Source organism: Sander lucioperca, chromosome 11 (genome assembly GCF_008315115.2).
Source record: "Sander lucioperca isolate FBNREF2018 chromosome 11, SLUC_FBN_1.2, whole genome shotgun sequence".
NCBI lineage: Eukaryota > Metazoa > Chordata > Actinopteri > Perciformes > Percidae > Sander > Sander lucioperca.
Genome location: NC_050183.1, coordinates 8,175,891 through 8,196,843, shown reverse-complemented (window position 1 = coordinate 8,196,843; position 20,953 = coordinate 8,175,891). Strand labels below are relative to the sequence as shown.

Below are 20,953 nucleotides of genomic sequence, written 5' to 3'. Positions count from 1 at the left end.
ACAGACTCAGTATGCATGTAAAGCAGTGGAGATAATTACACATTTTGCCGTCTGAGGTCTTTTCAGAGTTTATTCTCTGACGTAATCAACCTCTGAAAAGAGCCACTTACCATATAGATTGCAGAGGCACGTTTGAACCCTCACCCACTGCTGTCTGTCATCTGAAGCCAGGGCAGGGCTCATTCAGCACCCTATAGACCTGTCACTTTAGTGTACATTCTCTGCATCAGAGCTTTCAAATCGTCTCCCTGTGTCTATAACAAACTACTATATATATATATGTGTGTGTGTGTGTGTGTGTGTGTGTGTGTGTGTGTGTGTGTGTGTGTGTGTGTAAAAAAAAGGGAATGTTTGACAAATGTCTTAATCGAATATCAAAACAGATGGTGATGAATATTCAGCCTATTGGCTAATAAATGAATCAATGTTTTAACACTACAGTTGACCACAGAACTTGAAGTGTTTTTACAGGATACAGTCCCTTAATTGCTGAAAAAGAAAGAAATACTACCTTTTAAATTCAACAGAAGTACACAAAACATATGTAAGTTTATTAAAATGGAAACAATATCTGCCGAGGAACATTTGAATGTCATAGTACTCCGTGCTCACACTGTTAACAGCTTCCTTAACGAACTAATGAGATCGGTATACAAGCGTCTGAATCTTCAGCATCTGAGGCGAGGACAGTGTGAGAAAAGGTCAATGCGTCTGTTCTGCACTCACTAAGGGGGCCGGACCCTACATCTCTGTCAGCCTCACAATGTGAAGAACACTGAGGCTATTACACACCCAAAAGTACTGAAGTGCAGTTCCTCAGTGGATAATACAGACGTGTTTAAGTGTGGCTGAACATGCTTGCTCTCTCAGTGGATAGACAGGTGTAACTACCAGTGGTGGAAGAAGTACTCAGATCTTTTACTTAAGTAAAAGTAGCAATACCAGACTGTAAAGTAAAAAGTCCTGCATTAAAACTTTTACTTAAGTAATGTACCAAAGTATTAGCATCAAATATATACTTAAAGTAGGCTACTAAAAGTAAAAGTAGCTTTATTACATTACAACACACATTATTTCAGAATAATGTATGTAATTAGATTATAATTATTGATGCATTCATGTATATATTTTTAATATTACATCTTGTAAATGTGGAGCTAATTTAACTACATTATATAGGCCTACTGCTGGGTTGCCTGTGAATTCTCCTGATTGGCTTCCTGGAAGGACAGGAAGTCTATGAGTATGCAGAAACAAGGTTGTCAGACTAAGCTCTGCAGGAGGTCTGATGCCCCTCCACGTTTTTCTGTGTGTGTGTGTGTGTGCATTGACTCTTAACACACACACGGCCAGTCATTATGTTGAGGCGTCATAGGGTCCATTTTTACCCCACTCTCTCTCTTATGGCGTGCTATTGCCATCCATCCTTCTCCTTCCTGCCAACCCACTTCCAACACAACTTCTGTTGCTTTGGAGACATCTCACATCCTGACACATGGATCAACCCCCCTCTCTCCTCCTCTGTTCTCATCCTCTCTCATCTCACATTTCCTCCGTTCTCCGGTCTGTTACAGTTCACCCAGTTCGCTCGTTCCTCGGGACGCCCAGCTCTTCGCAGGTCACCGAGGGCCTCTGACTCGGCTGAAGCACGTAGATCTGCTGCCAAACCGCCAGCTGGAGAAAGGATGGGGGGACAAGGTCACAGTGTGAGAGAGGGCAGCGGGTTGTAACATCTGGCTCTGATCCAGGTTTATTCCCTGCAGTTTAAACAGAGTATTCCTTTTCACTGTATGAAAGAAACCAGAGAGAGAGAGGAGCAATGCTGCAAATGCCAGGATCATTTCAGTGTCTTGCTTATTCCGGTCCGCTGAACTGGCATTTGGATTGAACACACGCAGGGCAAAATGTCAGACCTGTCGCCACAGGAAACAAATGTGATGGACTCGGTATAGCTCTGTGGGGGGAGACAGATGGGATGACCTGGGAGCTCAAGGCAGAGTTGATAGGATGCAAAAAAATACATGGAAAGATCTCTCACACACACACACACACACAGAGCTGGGCTGAAACACCAGCATTCTTGCTCAGCATTTTTTGTCAGGTGAAACTTCCTTCGTGGCGATTCACAGATTGATGATTTTCATATTCCAGATTACTGCCATAGGTCCACTTTACCAGAAGGAAATGAGAGAGTGGAGATGATAAACCTTATAACTCATGCGCAGGAGCAGCATATGAGAGCACAACATGTGAGTTACACTGGCAGCCTATCTACAAAGTCGCAGTGGATGATGAGAAAAGTGGAAATGAACCAGAGGATACTGTGGCACTTTCATATGAGAGGGTGGAATATATGGCCCATATTACTCTCTAATGTCTGTATATTTAAGGGGATGGCAGCGCCCCCTATGGGAGAACCAAGGCAGGGAAACATTGTGGGCTTCAACTTTGATTGTGGTGTTGATTGCAGAATCCCAGACGTTTGAGCTGAGAAAAGAAGAGAAACACACATTTTAATAGACTGCTATTGAAAAAAAAAAATAAACTATAAAATTACACTCACATGGGAGACTGTTTTGAAATACCCTCAGGCTTCTTACAGACCACTAACAGCTGAAATGTAACAAGAAACAAGCTGTTGCTGCCCCCTAGAGGCATGAAGCTGTCACAAAATAAAGCACACACACCAAACAGAGAGCTGTAATTCTCACTAAAATAAAGGAGAGCTGAGGAAAAACATACACCAGAGCAGTTGATATGACCTCATTTGTCTCCACTAAGACAACGTTATTGCACTCTGGTGTAGTTATTTAGGCAAGAACAGTCTTACCTCAGTTTTCTTGCAGGATCACATTCATTTCTAAAGGCACCTGAAAGAAAAGACACAGTGGCAGGAACCTTTATTAGTTTCTTGAAAATATCTGCATTGCCCAATTAGTTGGATCTACCAAAAACAACTATCATGTCTCCAGTAAAGCTGCACAGACAAGACAGGAAATATGTCAGACAAAAGGAGGATTGTGCCTTTAGTGTCAACAGCAGTTTGTTAAATTAAAGACTACTTCCTGTGACTTGTTTCTGATCAATTTCCCCACAGAAAAAATCTGCAGAAATCGTGACATGCTGTGGCCGGGTTGACTCAGTGGGTAGAGCGGGTGCACATATACTGAGAGGTTTACGCCTCGAAGCAGAGGTCCAGGGTTCAAATCCACCCTGTGACGATTTCCTGCATGGCTTCTCTCTCTCTCTTTCTCACCTAGCTGTCCTGTCAAATAAAAGGTGGAAAAACCCAAAAAATAACCTTAAAAGAAATCGTGACATGCAAGAAGTGAGAAGATGCAACAACTCACGTGCAAACAGAGTGAAGCATGTAATACTGTTTAGAAATAATTTCACCTGTAGGTGTTTAAAAGTCATGGTTTTATCGCTTTATCGTCATAATCATTTTATCTCATTTTAGGGCGACCTCTTATCACCAGTCAGGGACAGCAGATGTAAAACAGCCTCCAGGCTAATTCTGGCACATTTTACTTTTAGGTATTATTAGTGTGCATTGTCCCTAATAAATAAACCTGAAACAAAATAAAATAAATAAATCCACTTATCCACTGAACATTGAGAAAATTCTGTTGAGACAATTCATTGTGCATCTCTTGATGAAAGGATTTCTTTCATCCTTCATGTTTCAAATGCAAAGAAAGAATCAGAAGGGTTGAATACCCATAGAGTTGAAATCATCAATCTAATTTAATCTCCTTATTAATTTCATCAGGAAAGATGTAAGAAGCGTGGGAAAACTTCTGCAGCATTAGACGATTGAATAGATGATTCATTTTGAAGTTTCCTCACCTGTGGGATTTGTGACTAGCCAATTTCTATTTTCTTATTATTCATTTATTATAGTTTATTTTGCTTATTGCATAATGCTGGGCCCGTTAGAGCTGCTTTTAGGTAAGATGTTTCTTGCAATATAACCTGCTCCATAATGTGATCAATCAAAAGCATAATTACTGGATTCGTCCAACTCAGGAGCACATCAGATTACTTTTATCTCTGGTATTTGGTAATTACACTTCTGTGTTACAATCATACTTGCGCATCATTCCCCAACACTGAATTATTCCAGTCCAGTATTTGTCAATGGAGACCATTACAGTGAAATGGTTTGTTTACCAAAAACGTGTAGACTGTCTTTACTGTCTGTAAAGATACATGAATATCCAAAACAGCTAGAAGTCAGTATGACATAAAAAGACAAACTTGTCTCCCTACAGTATAACCAGACTACAGAGACAGGCTTATCACAATTGTTCCTTGTCCATATTTCAGCACCCTTACTGCTTCCCGGTGTAGTCTAGTTGCATGTAATGCCTCATAAGATCAGCACCATTCTTTATCTGACAAGAGTCTACAGATATGCTAGCAGCTGTGAGGCTACACTAAAGGCACAGCGCTGCTACAAACTAAATGCAAACATGCTCAGTTACGCCAACCTGTTGATGTTCAGCAGATATGTTTACCATGTTGACACAGAGAGGCTCCGAGAGATGATTCGCAATGGACAGAACATACAGAAATGTCTTACCGTGTCTTCACATATTTAGAGTGAAGAAGGTAACAGAAGACAAGGAAAAAAAGAAACCATGTCCATTTTAAAAAAGTAATTTCCAAAATTCCCACTTCTAATAGATGAAAACATGGAAAGCGTCAGGAAATGCTTTAAAGTCTCCACCACCCTCGGAGTCCAGCAGGGTGCCTACTGGGTACACATCTCATCATGCACACAACCCACGGTTTTTTACTAAAAGGTTTAAAAAAAACAAAAACATGAAGTGAAAGTAAAGAAGGAAGGACACAAGTCATACCTCTCAGAGCTAGCTCAGAGTTTCATTCATTCACACCATTTTAAGTGTCTATAAGAGAACACAGAAAAGGGACTTTTAAAAATCAAGTCAACCATTTACCCCAAAAAATTTAAAAAAACAGTCAATATCTAATAAAGATCTTTATTTCAGATTTTAAATAGATTTACAAACCATAAGAAAAAAAGAAAATATAAACAAGAAAAAAACAAACATCAAGTGATCGTCAAATATCCACATGTGCATATCAAGGTAGAGATTGTAAACAGTCCCTTGAAGCCAAAAAGTGAGACTCCCCGGGGTCAGGTTCACTCAGCTGGAAAAGGATTTGTTTTGTGTTTGTTAGTTGGTAGTTGTTTTTTTCCTGAGGTTCTTGTAGTTTTCTGTAATTATATGCTGGGTTTTACCCTCAGTGATGCTGCCACCAATCAGAGCTCAGAGAACTGGGGGACGAGTGGGGAGGAAAGACGATAAAATAACAGTAGTTTGACAAAAAAAAAAAAAAAAAAAATCTAATTCCATTCACCCCAAACCCTCAAAACAGAGGGGAGAAGGATCATTCGTAGGTTGCGTGATGGAAATCAGTCAATTACTGAGTACTGAGAACTCATTTCTGAGCATTCTGGGCTTGAACAATTACTATGTAGTGTGCTGTGTCAATTTGGTTCTGCACAAGTTTTCTGCTGTTATGATATTCGTGTATAATAAGTTGGTACATTTAGTCGTGTTCTTCCATGAACAATCCTGGGTTTTTAACAATCAGGTCAATATTCGCAGCACTTAATACATATAAGACAGAAAACATTGCAGCTCGCACCACAATTTGGAAATAAAAGATTACATCAAAACAGTAAAAGAAGCCCCCCTCTCCCAAAAAAACAGACAATCCTCAGCCCATTCACAATGCAACAGTTTTAGATAAAACTGAGTAGAAGACCTTTGTCTCTGGAGACAACCCCCCCCACCCCCGACCCTTATAGCAGATCTAAAACCACAAACACATCATAACAGCATGCTAGTGAAGAACAACATTCTCCTGTTCATGCTCAAAGATCAACCCTATCCCCATTTCTGCTTCTTCTCCACACTTCTCAGCACATCTTATAAACGGTCGGCAAATATTCACACACAACGGAAACATGGTTACAGCGATGTTGGGAATTTCATCGGAAATACTGTTGGATGGGTCTTAAGTGTGCAACAGAGCACTCCTGGCAGTTAGGAGAGAAGGAACGAAGTGGGCCGTCTGACAGCGTAGACTGAAAAGAAACCCCCTGTCAGTCTGCGTGTTCATCAGGCCATTTTCATTCTTCTGAATCACTCACACTGCTACCTGATCTCATCTGAGGTAACAGGGTTCATTGATTCAGGTGAGTCAAGATGGCTGCGGCCCAGTCGAGCATTTCAGGGGAAGGGGGTGTGGGGGAGAAAAAGAAATGCCAGTACACAGAGCTGCCACTAGGGGGCGAACTCTGGTGTACAATCTCACTCTCGCTCTGGAGACTTGTGCTACTCTAAGTTAGAATAACAAACCGCCGACAAACATAAAAGACAGATACAACTACACATGTCCATCTCTAACCAAGGACAGTCAGTCCAAAGCCCTTACAGGTTGTAAACCTCAAGCTGGAGTTCAGGTCAGACTGTTGAAAAGGCTCAGCTTTACTGCCACGTTTAAAGCACTTCATATTAAGTAGTTTCAAGCGCTGACTGCATAGGTTGTTTTGTTTTTTAAATACAGTACATTAGATTTTTAGGAGCAGCAGGCTCAGCTAGCTGTTTCTTAATACATCCAGGCCACTAGTAGCACGTGCTTATATGTTGAAGGCCGCGTGGCAGTCAAGAGGACGATTGTGGGATTCTGATCTACATTCCAGTCTTCAGTTCAGCTGTTGGATCTTACACCTTTCTCAATCACGCCATGGACAAATCAGGACAAATACGTTTGTTCCTTCAGGAGGGCGCTGTTTGCACAGTATCCCCACCTGAGACCTTGTGAGCTTGAATATCTCCCTCGGCCACCTTTGTATGTCTGGCTGCTTTGACCGAGGCAGGCTCATCCAGTCAAGTCATTGAGATCTGTGATATCAGGGAGTGAGGGAAGGCACAAGGGAGTGTGAACAGCTTTTTTTTTTCTTGTTTTTTTTCTTGTTTTTTTAAACGGACAACTTGCCTGTTTGGTGCCGCACAAGCCTTGGGGCTCAAGAAAGGTTAGAGGTGAAGCGTGGCAGGGCTTCAAACAGCCCGCTAAACCAGAAGTCACACACATGGCTCACAGACAGAAGTGACTCAGCTTTTCAACACACACACACACACACACACACACACACACACACACACACACACACACACACACACACACGCTTTCTAAATTAGCCTACTTTGCAAATGCTCCCTGCTTGTTTTACTCTGATCTGACCTGTGACGTTACATTCCACCCTGCTGATGATGTCCGATAAAGGCGCGACCGTTCCTCCGCCAAATTTTCTACAAGAAACTTGGCCATCAGACAGACTTTGTTCCACTCAAAGCCAGAGGAAGGAACAGATCTTGGAGCTAAAACGTTTTTTTTTTTTTCAAATTTCAACCAGTTATTAGTTATTAGTGCAGACAAACGGAAGCAGATGAGGAAGTACTACTATCTGTAAGTTGTGCTACTGTGTGTGTGCATCGTGTGTAACCTCTACTCAGATAACAAATGGGAAAAAAAAAAAATGGAAAAAAAGAGAAACACGTAAGAAACAAACAAAAACAACTCTGTAGCTTTCTTCTCTTCGAAGCATCAGGTTTTAGTGTGCATACTGTGACTGCACATGTGACAGAAGGTGGACAGGGGGGGGGCTGTGCTAAGTGAGGAGGATTGGGGGGGGGGGGGGGGATTCAGGAGGAAGAGAGGGCAGGGAGTTAAAGTTCAGTCCATGACAAGAAAGGGAGGTGTGTGTGTGGCGAGGGGGCGAGGCCAGGGACTGGTCAGGGACGAGAGGGAGACATCATGGGAAGGCATGGTCAGGAGTCCTCGGTGCCTGAGTCGTCGTCATCATAACAACAGTCCTCGTTGTCGTCCTCGTCGTCTTCCTCCAGTTCCTCGTCGTCGTAGTAGTCATCGTACAAGAGGTTGGAGCCGTCGTCTGTGGGCGGGACTTGGGTGCGGACACAGTACTCGTCCAACGTGACGGGAACCTTGACGCCGTCCCGCTCCGCTTCAGCTTTTGTAGCCACCACCTGCTTCCTGTGAGGAGGAAAGACAGAAGAGAAAAACAAAACAAAAAAAGCAGATGAGGACACACAGAGCTTCAGTGCTGCTGCTCTGTGTACCTGCTACGCTGACGAGCTCCCATTTGAAGTGTGAAAGGTGCTGTGTGTGCGCGCTGCTGTTTTTCCTCTTGGTACCTGATGATCTCGATGTATTCTCTGTCCTTGCCCTTGCTGTCCCTCCACTTTCGGTACATGACGGACGCGTCCACGTTGGCCGGGGAGAAAGTGTTGGGCTCGTTCAGCAAAGAGATCACACTGAGCAGGATGGTCCTGAGAGGGACGTCAGAGAGTGGAGCGAGATTAAAATACAGGAAAGCAATACAGGAGGAGGACAGGGGAACACAGGGACACAGGGTGGGGAAAGGAAGATGGAGGTAAGACGAGACAAGAGACATTGAGAACAGAGATGGAAAGATTGAAAGAATGAAAGGACACATGGACAAAGAGAGAACGAGAGGGGGAGAGATGAAGGTTAGGGTCAGACAACCAGCCCGCTAAACATCAGAACATCCATTTGTCTCTGCTGTCATCTGTTGAATTTAGCTCCAAGAGCTGCCGTTCATTAGAGATACTGACATTATTATTTCTACTTTACTTTGACTCAGCTGAATCAACTTGTACTTGTGATACAAAATGTGGGACTGACTTTGTTTTTGTGATCATTGAAGTTTGAAGTTTATTTCAGATTGGCTTTCAGCAACAACAGTAGAGCCGACCAACATAATGTATTTACAAATCTTATCAGCAGCCTGAAACAGGTGTAGTGGGCCCTCATCAGCTCAGAGGCTACAGAGGGCCCGTCACTGTGGACACAGTTAAATCCAGCTATGAAAGTTTGTGTCTGTACCCCTGGGGCTGAATATAAAGCATTTTTACCGTGTTTATGCCAGCTACTAGCTAACGTTGGGCTGACATTACCTGCTGCCAAGTGTAGTGTTAACTAGTCTATATCAACGACCATTCATTTATGGGATTGTTCCGGTGCTGCCGGAGGTTTGGCGGGATGTCCCTCATTTTCGGCGGGATGTCCCTCACCTTCGCTTTCTTTGTGATGGCATTCTAAACTCCAGTCAATTCAGGAAACATCCTCCAAGATAGAACTGACAATCAAATTATATTTTATAATATTTTGTATTATAATATTATTATATTTTTTATACTTTTTTTTTTTTTTTTTTTTTTATTAAAATCCTCATCACACACTCTAAAGCCATTTTTTTTTCTCATTCCAGAGCTCGCCTCCCTACGTGCACGTTCCACCAAAACAAGTTCCTTTCCGAGGCTATTTTGCAGAGGCACAGTTATTGCGTCTGGCGCTTAGCGCTGGCCAAAATGATTGTGATTTCAAGAAATGCCAATAAATCAGAGCACGTTATTCTCCTAATGTTGTGTGGACTAGCCAGACCTTCTTCCGCAGCGCTGTGGAGGAAGGTCTGGCAAAGCGAGACTAAGGCCCTGTTTACATGATGGCGCTTGCGGGTGAAAACGACAACATATTTTATCAGATGTGGCTTTCGTTTAGACGGCGACGGTGTTTTTGGGGCTTAAAAATGCAAAAAAGTGAAACCACCGTCCAGAGGGGAAATCTTAAAAACGCTTCACAGTCGCGTTTCCGTCTAAAGGGTAAAAACGCACTGTGCGAGAGTGTGTGTGTATGTAGCCTATGTGTGTGTGCCGCGTGTGTGCGCCACGTGTGTGTGTGTGTGCGTGTGTGTGAGTGCCGCGTGTGTGCGCAGCATGGGTGTCTGTGTGTGTGCATTGTTTTGAGCAATAACTCCACCTCCTCGTCTGTCCAGACAAAATTGTCAGCTTTTGTTGTGCATACTACATCGAATTTCACACACTTTTGCATCACCATATGCACTCAGATTTCCCTCCCACAACGCTCGTCTAAACGCTGAATAAAAAGTGAGAACGCAACGCCACTTTTGCGTTTTCTCTTCAGACTGTTTCCGTCTAAACATAGCCTAAGTGTTAACTACCGCCATGTGCAGTGATGCTTCTGTTGCCTCCGACGTCCGTTTTGGAGCACCAGAGAGTCGCGCAGGCATTTAAGTGGCACCAAAATGAGGCACCAAAATCTGCATTGTCATTTTTTACAATAGATACTGACCGTTTAGGAACGATTTCAGTACCCAACCCTAATTAATTATATTTTTATGTTTGAAAGTTTCCTGCATTTACAGTGCAGGAAGTTGGTTATCAGTTGAGAGAAGATCTCAAACAACTGTCCTACCTAATATAATCACTAAAATCTATAATAATAGCATCGCTGCTCCTAGATACTGCATCATCTGAAATACATAAGTGCGACTGGCAGGTTTGTCAGTTCTAACCCTCACATCAGTATTTTTAAACAGCCATGATCTGGAGGAAGATACTTTAAAACAGCTAATGCTATTAGCTATATTAGCATACGATAATAGCCCAGAAGAAGGAAACTACGGCAAGTTTTCGCAAGTTGAACTGTCATACCACATCTTAATCCTGCTAGGTAGAAAAATCTATCTAAAAACTTAGCTGGAGCTGGAGGGTAAAGTCCAGTAATGCTTACTTCCAGCAATTTGTAAGAAATGGGATATAAGCTGCTCAAACACTTGCATGATACCTGAAGCCTTTAGTCTGTATTGATTGGTGGACAAGGAGACAATGGGGGAAACGTGGACAGTAGAAGGAGGGTAGTTATTTGACATGGCATTAAGGTGCAAAGCCCCTGGAAATCCATGTCTGCAATCCTAATTAATTAATTTATTAACATGCCATTATTTGTTTATTTGACAGGGACAATGCACAGCTCCTTAGCAGTATCAGAGTTAGCTATGAGCTATTTCTCATTTGTAGTCCCTGAGCAGGAAACAGAGAATAACATCTGTCAGGAGGGAAACCTAACACTGAAGCATGAAAACTAGGCGTGTGCAAAAAAAGAAAAATCGATTCACATTCAAATCACGATTCAAGCTCTACCGATTCAAAATCGATTCATAGAATTCCAAAAATTGATTCATATTTTTTAATTAAAAAAAAAATAAAATGTTTTAATCTTTTATTTTTTAAACTTTTTTTTAAATTGTAGGTCTACTGCAATCACATGGGAAAAGTAACTACATTTACATACTGAGAATCGTTTTTGAATCGAATCTCGAGCCTGAACATCGATATCGAATCATTTTCTGAATCGTGCACCCTTAATAAAAACACTAACATAAGATTTTCATAACAATAAAACACCACCACAACAACAACAACAAAAACACAACATTAAAACACCACTGCGACAATAAAAGCCACAACGTGAGGACAACACTACAACAACAATACAATTTCACAGCATTAAAACACCACCACAACAATAATACCAACAATACAATCCCAACATTATGACAGAAACACAACAGGACTTCACAACATTAAGATCAGCGGTTTGAGTTCATGCTTGATGGGAACGTGATTGGGTTGATTTCAGTCATGACTATCTGATCTTTGCTGTCCACATGTCAAATGCAGAAATGTGGACAGTGAGAGAAAAAAAACCCCATCACCATTTGACAAATTGACTAAAAGATTGATGACTGGATTGCGGGAGACTGTTGATGATTCAAATAATTACATTTAAGGAGGCAGCTGTAAGCCACTGGACAAACAGTAATCCTGCTTGTCATTTTTGTTCATGTTGTGCTTCACAAAATAAACTAGGACGGAATTGAAAACATTATTTAGTGTACCTGACGTTCTGTGTGGGATTCCACCTCTCTGAAGGCAACTCTCCGCTCTGTGGGTCGTCCACTGGTGGGTGCAGGATAGAGATGCATACATCACCGTTCTAGGGACACAAGAGAATACACCAACACGTTCAGACAATAGTTACTCAGATACAGTTACAAATGAGATTAAAAAACAAAATAGGACTGGACACTCTTCTACAGTTTGTCTAAAATAAACATTTAAAAATCCTAAAGAAATTGAGTTTTACCAGGATCTAGTGTTATCTTATACTCATATGTACCCTACAAATATGACACTAGCTCACAGGTGTATTAACAAAGCCTATGAGAAGCTCCTGTATGTTTTGCCCAAGCATTTATACTAGGCCGTTTGATTATCTTTATGGGTGTTCTATTTGCCTGATAACCGATCAAGTTGATTAATTGAAAAGTGCCCTACTTTGGCTCCGCTACAGCTCTGTGTCTGTCCCTCTGCTTCGGTTTCACTCACCACTGAGTCTGACTTACAGGGGTGATAGAATGCAAAACCGATTTTACCTTGTCATAGTTGAATAACGACAGTTCGGTGGGTAAATAAGACATACATAGAAGCTCAAAATCCCATTGATACCCCTATCCTCTGCAAATCTCACATTTTGAAACTGCCGCTGAAAACGGGCGAATCTCAACAAAGCTGGATGCTGACGTCAGAATCCCAAAACCTAGTCTTTGTCACGCCCCAACATTAGCATAGGCTACACCACTGACCTGAGGTCAGCTTAGTCTTCTGAATCTAGCTAGGTCATGCAGATCTCCAGAGGTACGCTATTTAATTACTAAATTCACTTCCGAGACTTTTTTATGCGAGAAATCAACTATATAGAGGTCAAATATGGGCCGTTTTAAGAAAATTGATGGCTAATTGCAAATTTTGTCCGACTGTGTGTCGCAGCGGCCTCGCCGGTGCTGCCTCGCCCTCGGCGTGTCCTACTTCATAGACACGCTGTGAGCTAGCTGGATCTCCGTCACGAAGGTCACTCCGTCACTTTGCGCTCCATACCCGCGCAAAGTCACTGGTTCTGGGTTACTGGACTATAAAATGCCGAGGCCCTGAGGGAGCTCCAGGGCCTGCAGCTAGCTGCGATCTTTAGCTACCCGTAGGATTGAAGGGACAGTAGCAGCTACAGAAATCCCTAATGTTCACAAAAATGCATTAAATTGAAATCCATAGTTAGCTTTATAAGACCTTGGGGTAGATGTTATATAAGTGGTGTGACGAAATTCAAACTGTAAATAGACTTTAATTATGCCGAAAGTGAAGCTAACTAGCTAGCCGCGATCTGTACACATAGGATTAAAAGGGACAGTAGCAGCTAACAAAATCCCTAATGTTCACAAAAATGCATTAAATTGAAATCGGACACCATAGTTAGCTTTATAAGACCTTGGGGTAGATGTTATATAAGTGGCGTGACGAAATGCAAACTAAATATACTCTAGTTATGCCGGCAGCTGGGCTCCACGGAGCTCCAGTAGTCCAGTAGCCGAGAAACGGTGACTTTCACTGGATATGGAGGTTGCCGTTTTCTCGTCAAACTGTGTGACACGTCTTACCAAATTTGCAATTAGCCATCAATTTTCGTAAAACGGCCCATATTTGAGCTTTATATCGTTGATTTCTCGCATAAAAACGTATCAGAAGTGAATTTAATAACGAAATAGCCCGACAAACAACGTATAACTTTGCAGTGTCTGAAATATGAGACCTGCTGTCTCGTCTCCAATGTGTTTCTATGGGGTTCGCTCAAACCAATCAGCGCGCAGCTCATCTAAATATTCATGAGCATACCATATTTGGAAGAAAAGCTCTTGTTCCAAATAGAGCATTATTCACAGGGTAGTTAAGGGCCTAATAAAATAGCATTCGGGCAATTTTCAGCCCAACCAATGTTACATACCCTATTAGGAGACCTTAAGGAACAGTGTGAAATACCCTATATAATCATTCTATCACCCCTTTAATGACCACAACACTATCTTTTACTGTACATTATGTTGAAAGTTTCTCATTTATTAAATAATTGCTTAAAGCATCTAAATAAAGTTTTATGTTGGAGTTTGTAACATTCCGAAATCCTACATTTGACTTAAAGATTTTCATTTTCACTGTAAATGCATATCGGTTCCAAATATCGGTTATCGATTTGATTAACCACTAATAAGCAGTATCGGTATACTGCCCTACAAAGCAAAAAGGCAGTAACTACGCAGAGTGCAGAACTGAGAAAAATGACTTTAAAGTTATCCTGTCATCCAGCTAAGTAGTTGTAGGTAGATTATTGGACATGTGGCTGTTTTTGTTACTTTATATTAGCTTATTCTTTGTTAGCTTAATTTGATATTTTACCCCTATTTTGCAGTTACTGTATTCTCGCTTTGTATTACTTACCAAAAACGTGGCACCATACCAAGGAAAAAGGCAGTAACTACAGATTCTCCAAAAACTATTTTGCCACAACTTGGGCTCTGGGTGTGTTAGATACACTGTATTTGAAATAATTGGAACCATTTGTTTTCCTGAACATGGATATAGCAAAACCAAAACTAAATTTGACCATTTTAGGTCAATATTTTCCACCCGGAGGCTGTTCTGGTGCTGAAACGGCTGCTTAAAGTCTCACATTGCTAAGTTATCAAGTTATCCTGTCATCCAGCTAAGTAGTTGTAGGTAGATTATTGGACATGTGGGGGTTTTTGTTACTTTATATTAGCTTATTCTTTGTACATATCAATCCTCATATTTAATTTGATATTTTACCCCTATTTTGCAGTTACTGTATTCTTGCTTTGTTTCACTAGGGCTTTTTGCAGTTACTGCACAAACTACTACCATTTTTCTCCAAAACGACACACATTTGAGATAAGATGTTTTGTCACATAACAAAGGATGCCTTGAATGTCATGAAAATGCCTTTTTGTTTTGTAGGGCAGTATAGGCCTTGAAAAACAGCATCGGTCGATTCCTCATTTATACTGGTCACAATTACCTCATAAATGTTGGGATGCCACATTTTGGTGAGGAAGCGGAAAGCAGGTGGAGAGTATGGGTAGTCGACGGGGAACTTGATCCGAGCCTGAGGGGGAGAGAAGACACGTATTAGCATTGCGAAAGGCAGGCTGTTTATCTGCACTTCTCCCTTTGCCAACAGACAAGTCATGACTACTTTGCTCCGAACTATTGCCGTTTGGGAGAACCATTTCCACCGCTTAGGTCAAAACAGCAACCTAACTATAGAAAACCTATAGTGTGTATTGGATCCACATATACTTTTGCTAAAAACTACTGTGTTTGTGGCCACCGTCTCCCAGGGGTAACTGAATCCAGAATCTCTCACACACACACACACACACACACACACACACACACACACACACACACACACACACACACACACACACACACACACACACACACACACACACACACACACACACACACACACACACACACACACACACACACACACAGATCTGCATCAATACGTGATTGAAAGAACCCTATAAATAGTAGCTGTAGAGTCATGGCAAACCCTACAAAGGTGGCTGAGCATGGAGGAGCTAATGACAGTGTAATGTAATACGGTGTGGAGGGAGGGAGGCAGTACATTCAGCTGCCCCGTGTGTTGAGCTTAAAGACACACCGATGGGTGAGGGGAGCTGCTGGTATAAAGACATTGTGGGGGTTTGTCCTCTCCAGCTGTCACTGCAACCAAAGACAATCCACTACTCACACCCATGTTCTGCTATTATATGCACTGAAACCACACCCACACCGTATAAATGCTACTATGCGTGGACCCCTTCTCCCGTTCCATTAGGCGTGCCATGGGTGGGACGGTGGGAGACACACTGACTACTCCGATTACACACACGCACGTCACTCACAGCATGAAACCTTCTGCTGATCCCCCCGTCATATACATATACACACACTTGCTTACATGTGCTGATTCGGCATGGTCAGCTGGTCCTCGCCACAGTGAACAGATAAGCGGGAGGCAGGGGGATCGGGTGCATGGGAGCAGGGAGGTGTTGGAGTGGTGGTGGGAGGAGGCAGGGGGGATTTTACTTGGAATAAAAGGGGTTGTGCTTTATATAATACTCGTGCTTAACATTAAGGTCTTATCCCTCTTTGCGTGCAATGTAGCATTTAAACCAGGCTGGATGTAGCAGGAACATATCAACGCTCAGACCAAAACACTATAAGTGTGACCTGTGAATCTGTCCATTAAAGCTGTATTTCAGTGTCTGTTGCCTTTAAAGTGTATCAGTGACCTGACTTTCCGTACAGGAGCCACATTTGTTGTATTTGGTGTCTTGAGTGATCCTGATTTGCAGAATAAACCTGCTCTCACCATATAAAACCAGAGCAGAGAGGAAACACTGACACAGTCCTGAGAGAATGCTGCTTGTAGGGAAAAAAAACTAAATCCCCGGGTCCGACTGACCCTGCTAGAAAATTGGCGGCCCTTCAGAGTGCAGGGTTCAGGCCAGCATTGTACACATTACAGGCTGGCAACAGTGCAACCAACAGCAGCCAGCCAGGAGGGGGGAGGAAGAAGAGGGCCAGGGAACAACAGGGAGAGCTTGATTTGTCTTCCAAAACAATGTCAGCATCAAGATAATATGTCATTGGCTGAAAAGTAGGAAAAGATAATCTAATCTTGTAGATTTGGGAAACCTCCCTGTCTCCACATCTGCACACAGTCAGTTAGACATGGACTATGGTCCTATTCAAAATGGAATGTAAATGGTGTAAAAGCGAACTAGAGGGCACTCGGCTGAACGTAACGCTGTGCCAACACTCCCAGTGGGTAAAGTGGTTTATGTTTGTCTCCCAGGTTTGATTTTCCAACAAAACAATGTGAATAAAACGCCCAGACATCTTTATTTTTCTGGCATTGTTATGTTTTTTTTTCTTCAAATTGAATTCCTTTGGCAAATAACTGTCTATCCATTCAGTTGTCATTTAACTTATGATGATATCTTTGATATCAAAAAATCATCAGACAGCGGGAAAAAAACAAAACACACTTTGTCCAATCCTGAAAAGCAAACCAGAGCAACCAGCTCTGTAGTGACACACAGGGAAATGGTACCAATGACAGCATTGCTGCTTTCATTACATAGGATCTTTATGCCCTTAAACTTTAGTGCGTAACTTTTTTTTATAATAATGGACGTCCGTTACATTCAAGCCATTGCCAAATGAGTTGATACAAAGCTAAGTAAGACTATCAGCTCCACAATACTCTCTGTATTTCTCAGGATGGCTATGTTTACAAAATGGTGAAGTCCGGCGGCTTTTGCGCGCAGAAGCTGGAGCGAAGATAGTTACCCCTTCTGAAGAGCCCACCATGTTTTTTTAATCCTCCGTGTCCTCCTTGGCTACAAGTAACTGCGTGGAGGAGGGGCGGGGGTGGTGCGCGATCACAGAAGGCTTGCTGGATGCAATGACAGTGTTGTTGTCATTACTTAGTTAGAATTCCTCATGGGGGAGACAGAAACTACGCACTATAGCTTTAAAAAATTGAATTAAAAAAAAAAAAAAAAATTGTCCCACTTTGTAGCATTTTGCTTTGAGACCTATGCATTTATCCTGATAAATAGCTTCATTCATCACAATTAGGGCTCCACACAATATGAGGAAAATATGCAATATGGATAACGTTGAATATCACAATAACGATATTACTTGCGATAGATAAACAGATATTAAAATGTACTTAGTTCTGCTGCTTTCAATATTCTGCTAAAATAAGTTGTTTTGCTTGTTGAATTTAAAACAAATGAAAGGAAATCATTTCCAACACTTTTCTTTTCAGCATTTTAGTTTATTTTTCTATTTTAATTGGATTATGCATTGGAGAGTGCCCAGATTAAGCCCCTCTGAGGGTCTTTTATTGATTATGTGTATATTATTCTTTATTATTTGTATATATGTAAACCAATAAAATAACTAAAATAACTTAACTATTGAACAAATTGAACATTGAATTGAATAGGCACCACTAAAAAAATGACAGTTATATTTGAAAGTGCCGTTTTCTACTGATATTTTCTTTCAACTAAGAAACTAGTGTCTTTCGCGATATGCCGCATCCTTTCGCGATGTGATTATTGCGCCAGTTGATATCGTGACGATGATAACAAAAAAGCGATATATTGTGCAGCCCTAATGACAATCCTGCGAGTCTGAATGCAAACTACAAGTACATCAGAAAGGTGGCGATAAGCATTAAGGATAAGCATGAGCATTGATCCCTTTGAGAAGGTAAGAGCATGATTTCACAATGCAGCTTACCAGGAGGCTTTTAAACCATATCCCTTGTAACACAATGCCACAAACACAAGTGGTCACAGAGCTGGCCTAAACACAGACAGGCTGCTTGCTTGGCTCATTTGTCTCCCATCTCATCAGCACCACACGGACAGAAGACAAGAAACACAAGGAGGAAAAAGAGCAATGCAGCTGGGTCTTAGAAGGCCAATATCACCTTTCTCTTTTGAGTTTCTAGGGATCAACTCATGTATTGAATAGATCGATTCACATCCTTATTATATACTCACATATGAGCCTTTACCGTACAACACCGGCTCTCTCCCATCTCAGTGCATCTCCGCTACTGGGAAGGACTTTTTGCTTCAGATATACCAGCTCAGAGAAGACCTCTGCCCATCACTAAGTGCTAGCCTCTCTACAAGCTGACTTGCATGTCATGCCTCATAATTGGATTGAGCACAGAATTAACAGCATCCACGGTGAGGTGAGTAACCCTTAACAGCTCATTTGAAGAGCAGCCAATTTCCCACCAAGCATGTAAAAAAATGACTCATGAAAGGCTTGTTACTGAGAAAACACAATACAAGATCAATTTTGTCTTCCTGCGAAAATCTTTCTTGGATTGTGGGCCAAAAAAGCTGCCTTGAAGAGAGAACAGGAATGAGAGTGAACGTGCCCAGCCTGTGGAAAGTGACAGCAAGGCGAAGTAAACCAGGTCAATGCAAAGACCCTGAACAGAAAAAATCATTCTGTTCTCCCCGAGCACCTCTTTGCCTTCTCTACAGACCTTATCCTCACACACCCACCCAACACTTGCATTGAATGACAAGGGGGAAAAAAAAAAAGGTCCTTGAGTAGAGCAACTTCCGCTAACACACACAGAGGTCCCAGAGATTTTAATGTTCGTACCCAGCAGGCTCCTGCCTCATTAACTTCTCAGGAGGAGGACGTTGAGGAGAAGGAAAAGGGTCAAAAGCTGAAGTTATGTTACAAACTGATTCTTAGGTGGTCGCAACACCTTTTCAATTTCAAACAAACAGCCTGTACAGCCAAGTTTCACAGGTATGATTACCACACTGGATACACAGGAAGAGAAAAAGAACACATGGCCAGGGCGTCGGGGGGACGGTTATAACTGTCTACTGGGGCCTCACGCTCACCTCTATTCACAGCAGGCTCTCCTTTCAAAAGGGGCACCACTAGAAGGAAAGGCTCTGTCTGCTCTTGATCTGGCAGTTTCTGTATTCCGTCTTCTTTCCTCTGCCCTGCTCTCATTTCTCTGTGACACAGCCAGAGGGGGGGAAACATGACTCCGGCAGCTCAGCCAGGCTCGGCCAAGCCCTCTGCAGCCGGTCTGGGTCCTCTTGCTGGTACCCTCCCCTCCACTGCTACTGCAAGGCTAACATGGAGCTGGTACAAATGATGAAGCATGCCCCCGCAGAGGAAAAAAAAGGAAGGCACACAGTCAGCTGCTTAACAGAACTGAGTGTCTGTCGACTGATCGTCTGGAGCTGAAAAAGACAGACAAGCCGAAACAAACAGGCAACACCACTCCTTTTCATGCTTGCTGTGAAGAAGTGGTCTGTCAGTGTTTAGTTAGCCACTCGAGGTCACCACATGACTGAGATATGAAAGAGGTTCTGTTCCACAGTATATTTCGAGTCGCAGAGATCCCATTTACGTCATAATTACATGCAACAAAAAGGACAATTAAAGAGGCCAGGTGCTGACACAGCAGCGCTTCAAACACAGCCAGCCATCCAATTTCACAGATCCCAGGCCTTTTCACAGCAGTGCAGTCACTACACACACACACACACACACACACACACACACACACACACACACACACACACACTATAGTTTCTGTTGAACATCACTGTGACCATGACCTTATAGTTATGAATATAAAGCACAGTGCCTTTTTTTGCTGTTCTGGTGCACACCACAAAACGGCACAGGAAGAGGTGAACCCTGCCAAATGTGAACTGACAGACTCTGGTGTCACAGAAATGGCAAAGTCATAGTTCCCAAGTAGAGATGATGGATCTGCACATGTTTTTATGGCCATCCCTGTTGTTTTATTAACTCAATAAACTGATCAACATGGAGAGCACAGAAGCACAGTAAATGCAGTGGGTTTTGTGTTTTATGTTACTCCACCACACAGGAGGGGATAGCAGTATCAGACAAAACTGCAAGCACTCACAAATTGTGAGATTGCAAAAACAAGGGGCTCATCAACAAAACATTTTAAGGAGACACAAATCACACATCTAAAAAATAAAAAAAAAATAAACAATCATCGCAGCACGGGTATGTGCTTGCCATCATTTCCCCAGATGACATGTTGAATACTGTATCATTTCATAAAAACACAGAGGTCTCACTTCTTGATTTTGTAAGACTCCCACAGTGTCAAGAAAATATGAGAAGAGAAGACAGAGATGTTAAAGAGAAAGGAAAAAGAACGGAGAGAGACAATCAAACAGTCAGGAACCAGAGATCTACTAGAGAGCTACACTGAGATAGAAAATGGCTAACACAGTTTTTATGTTTTGGTCATGATTACGAGTCACGATCAACAAACCGTTGTGGTGGATCATAAACTTTCCATTAATTTCAATTCTACAGTTGTTCAAGATGACCCCAGTCACACCACAGTTTTCATATTTAAATCGCAGATGAACAACATATTTCACTAACTTAAAGTAGATGGTTTAAACCCCCCCCCCACACACTTCATACATGTCCCGCTGCTGGCTATGGGACTGACTGGCCCTCTGCCAGTA

The 20,953-nt window shown here is 42.1% G+C and overlaps 1 protein-coding gene and 1 long non-coding RNA gene across 2 annotated transcripts in view; one reads left to right on the top strand and one right to left on the bottom strand.

Annotated features, from left to right (window-relative positions):
• Positions 1-277: 277 nt before the first annotated feature.
• LOC118496274 lies at positions 278-8,393 on the top strand. Its single transcript, XR_004898820.1, has 2 exons — positions 278-297; positions 7,797-8,393. It is a non-coding gene; the product is annotated as an uncharacterized LOC118496274 (long non-coding RNA).
• cdc34a (cell division cycle 34 homolog (S. cerevisiae) a) overlaps positions 4,993-20,953 on the bottom strand; it is a 20,246-nt gene continuing 4,285 nt past the window's right edge. Inside the window, exons 2-5 of the mRNA XM_031307269.2 lie at positions 14,866-14,952; positions 11,840-11,937; positions 8,253-8,387; positions 4,993-8,091 (exon numbers count right to left, since the gene is read on the bottom strand). Coding sequence (XP_031163129.1) covers positions 7,869-8,091; positions 8,253-8,387; positions 11,840-11,937; positions 14,866-14,952 — 543 coding nt within the window. The 3' untranslated portion in view covers positions 4,993-7,868. The remainder of the gene's footprint in view (positions 8,092-8,252; positions 8,388-11,839; positions 11,938-14,865; positions 14,953-20,953) is intronic.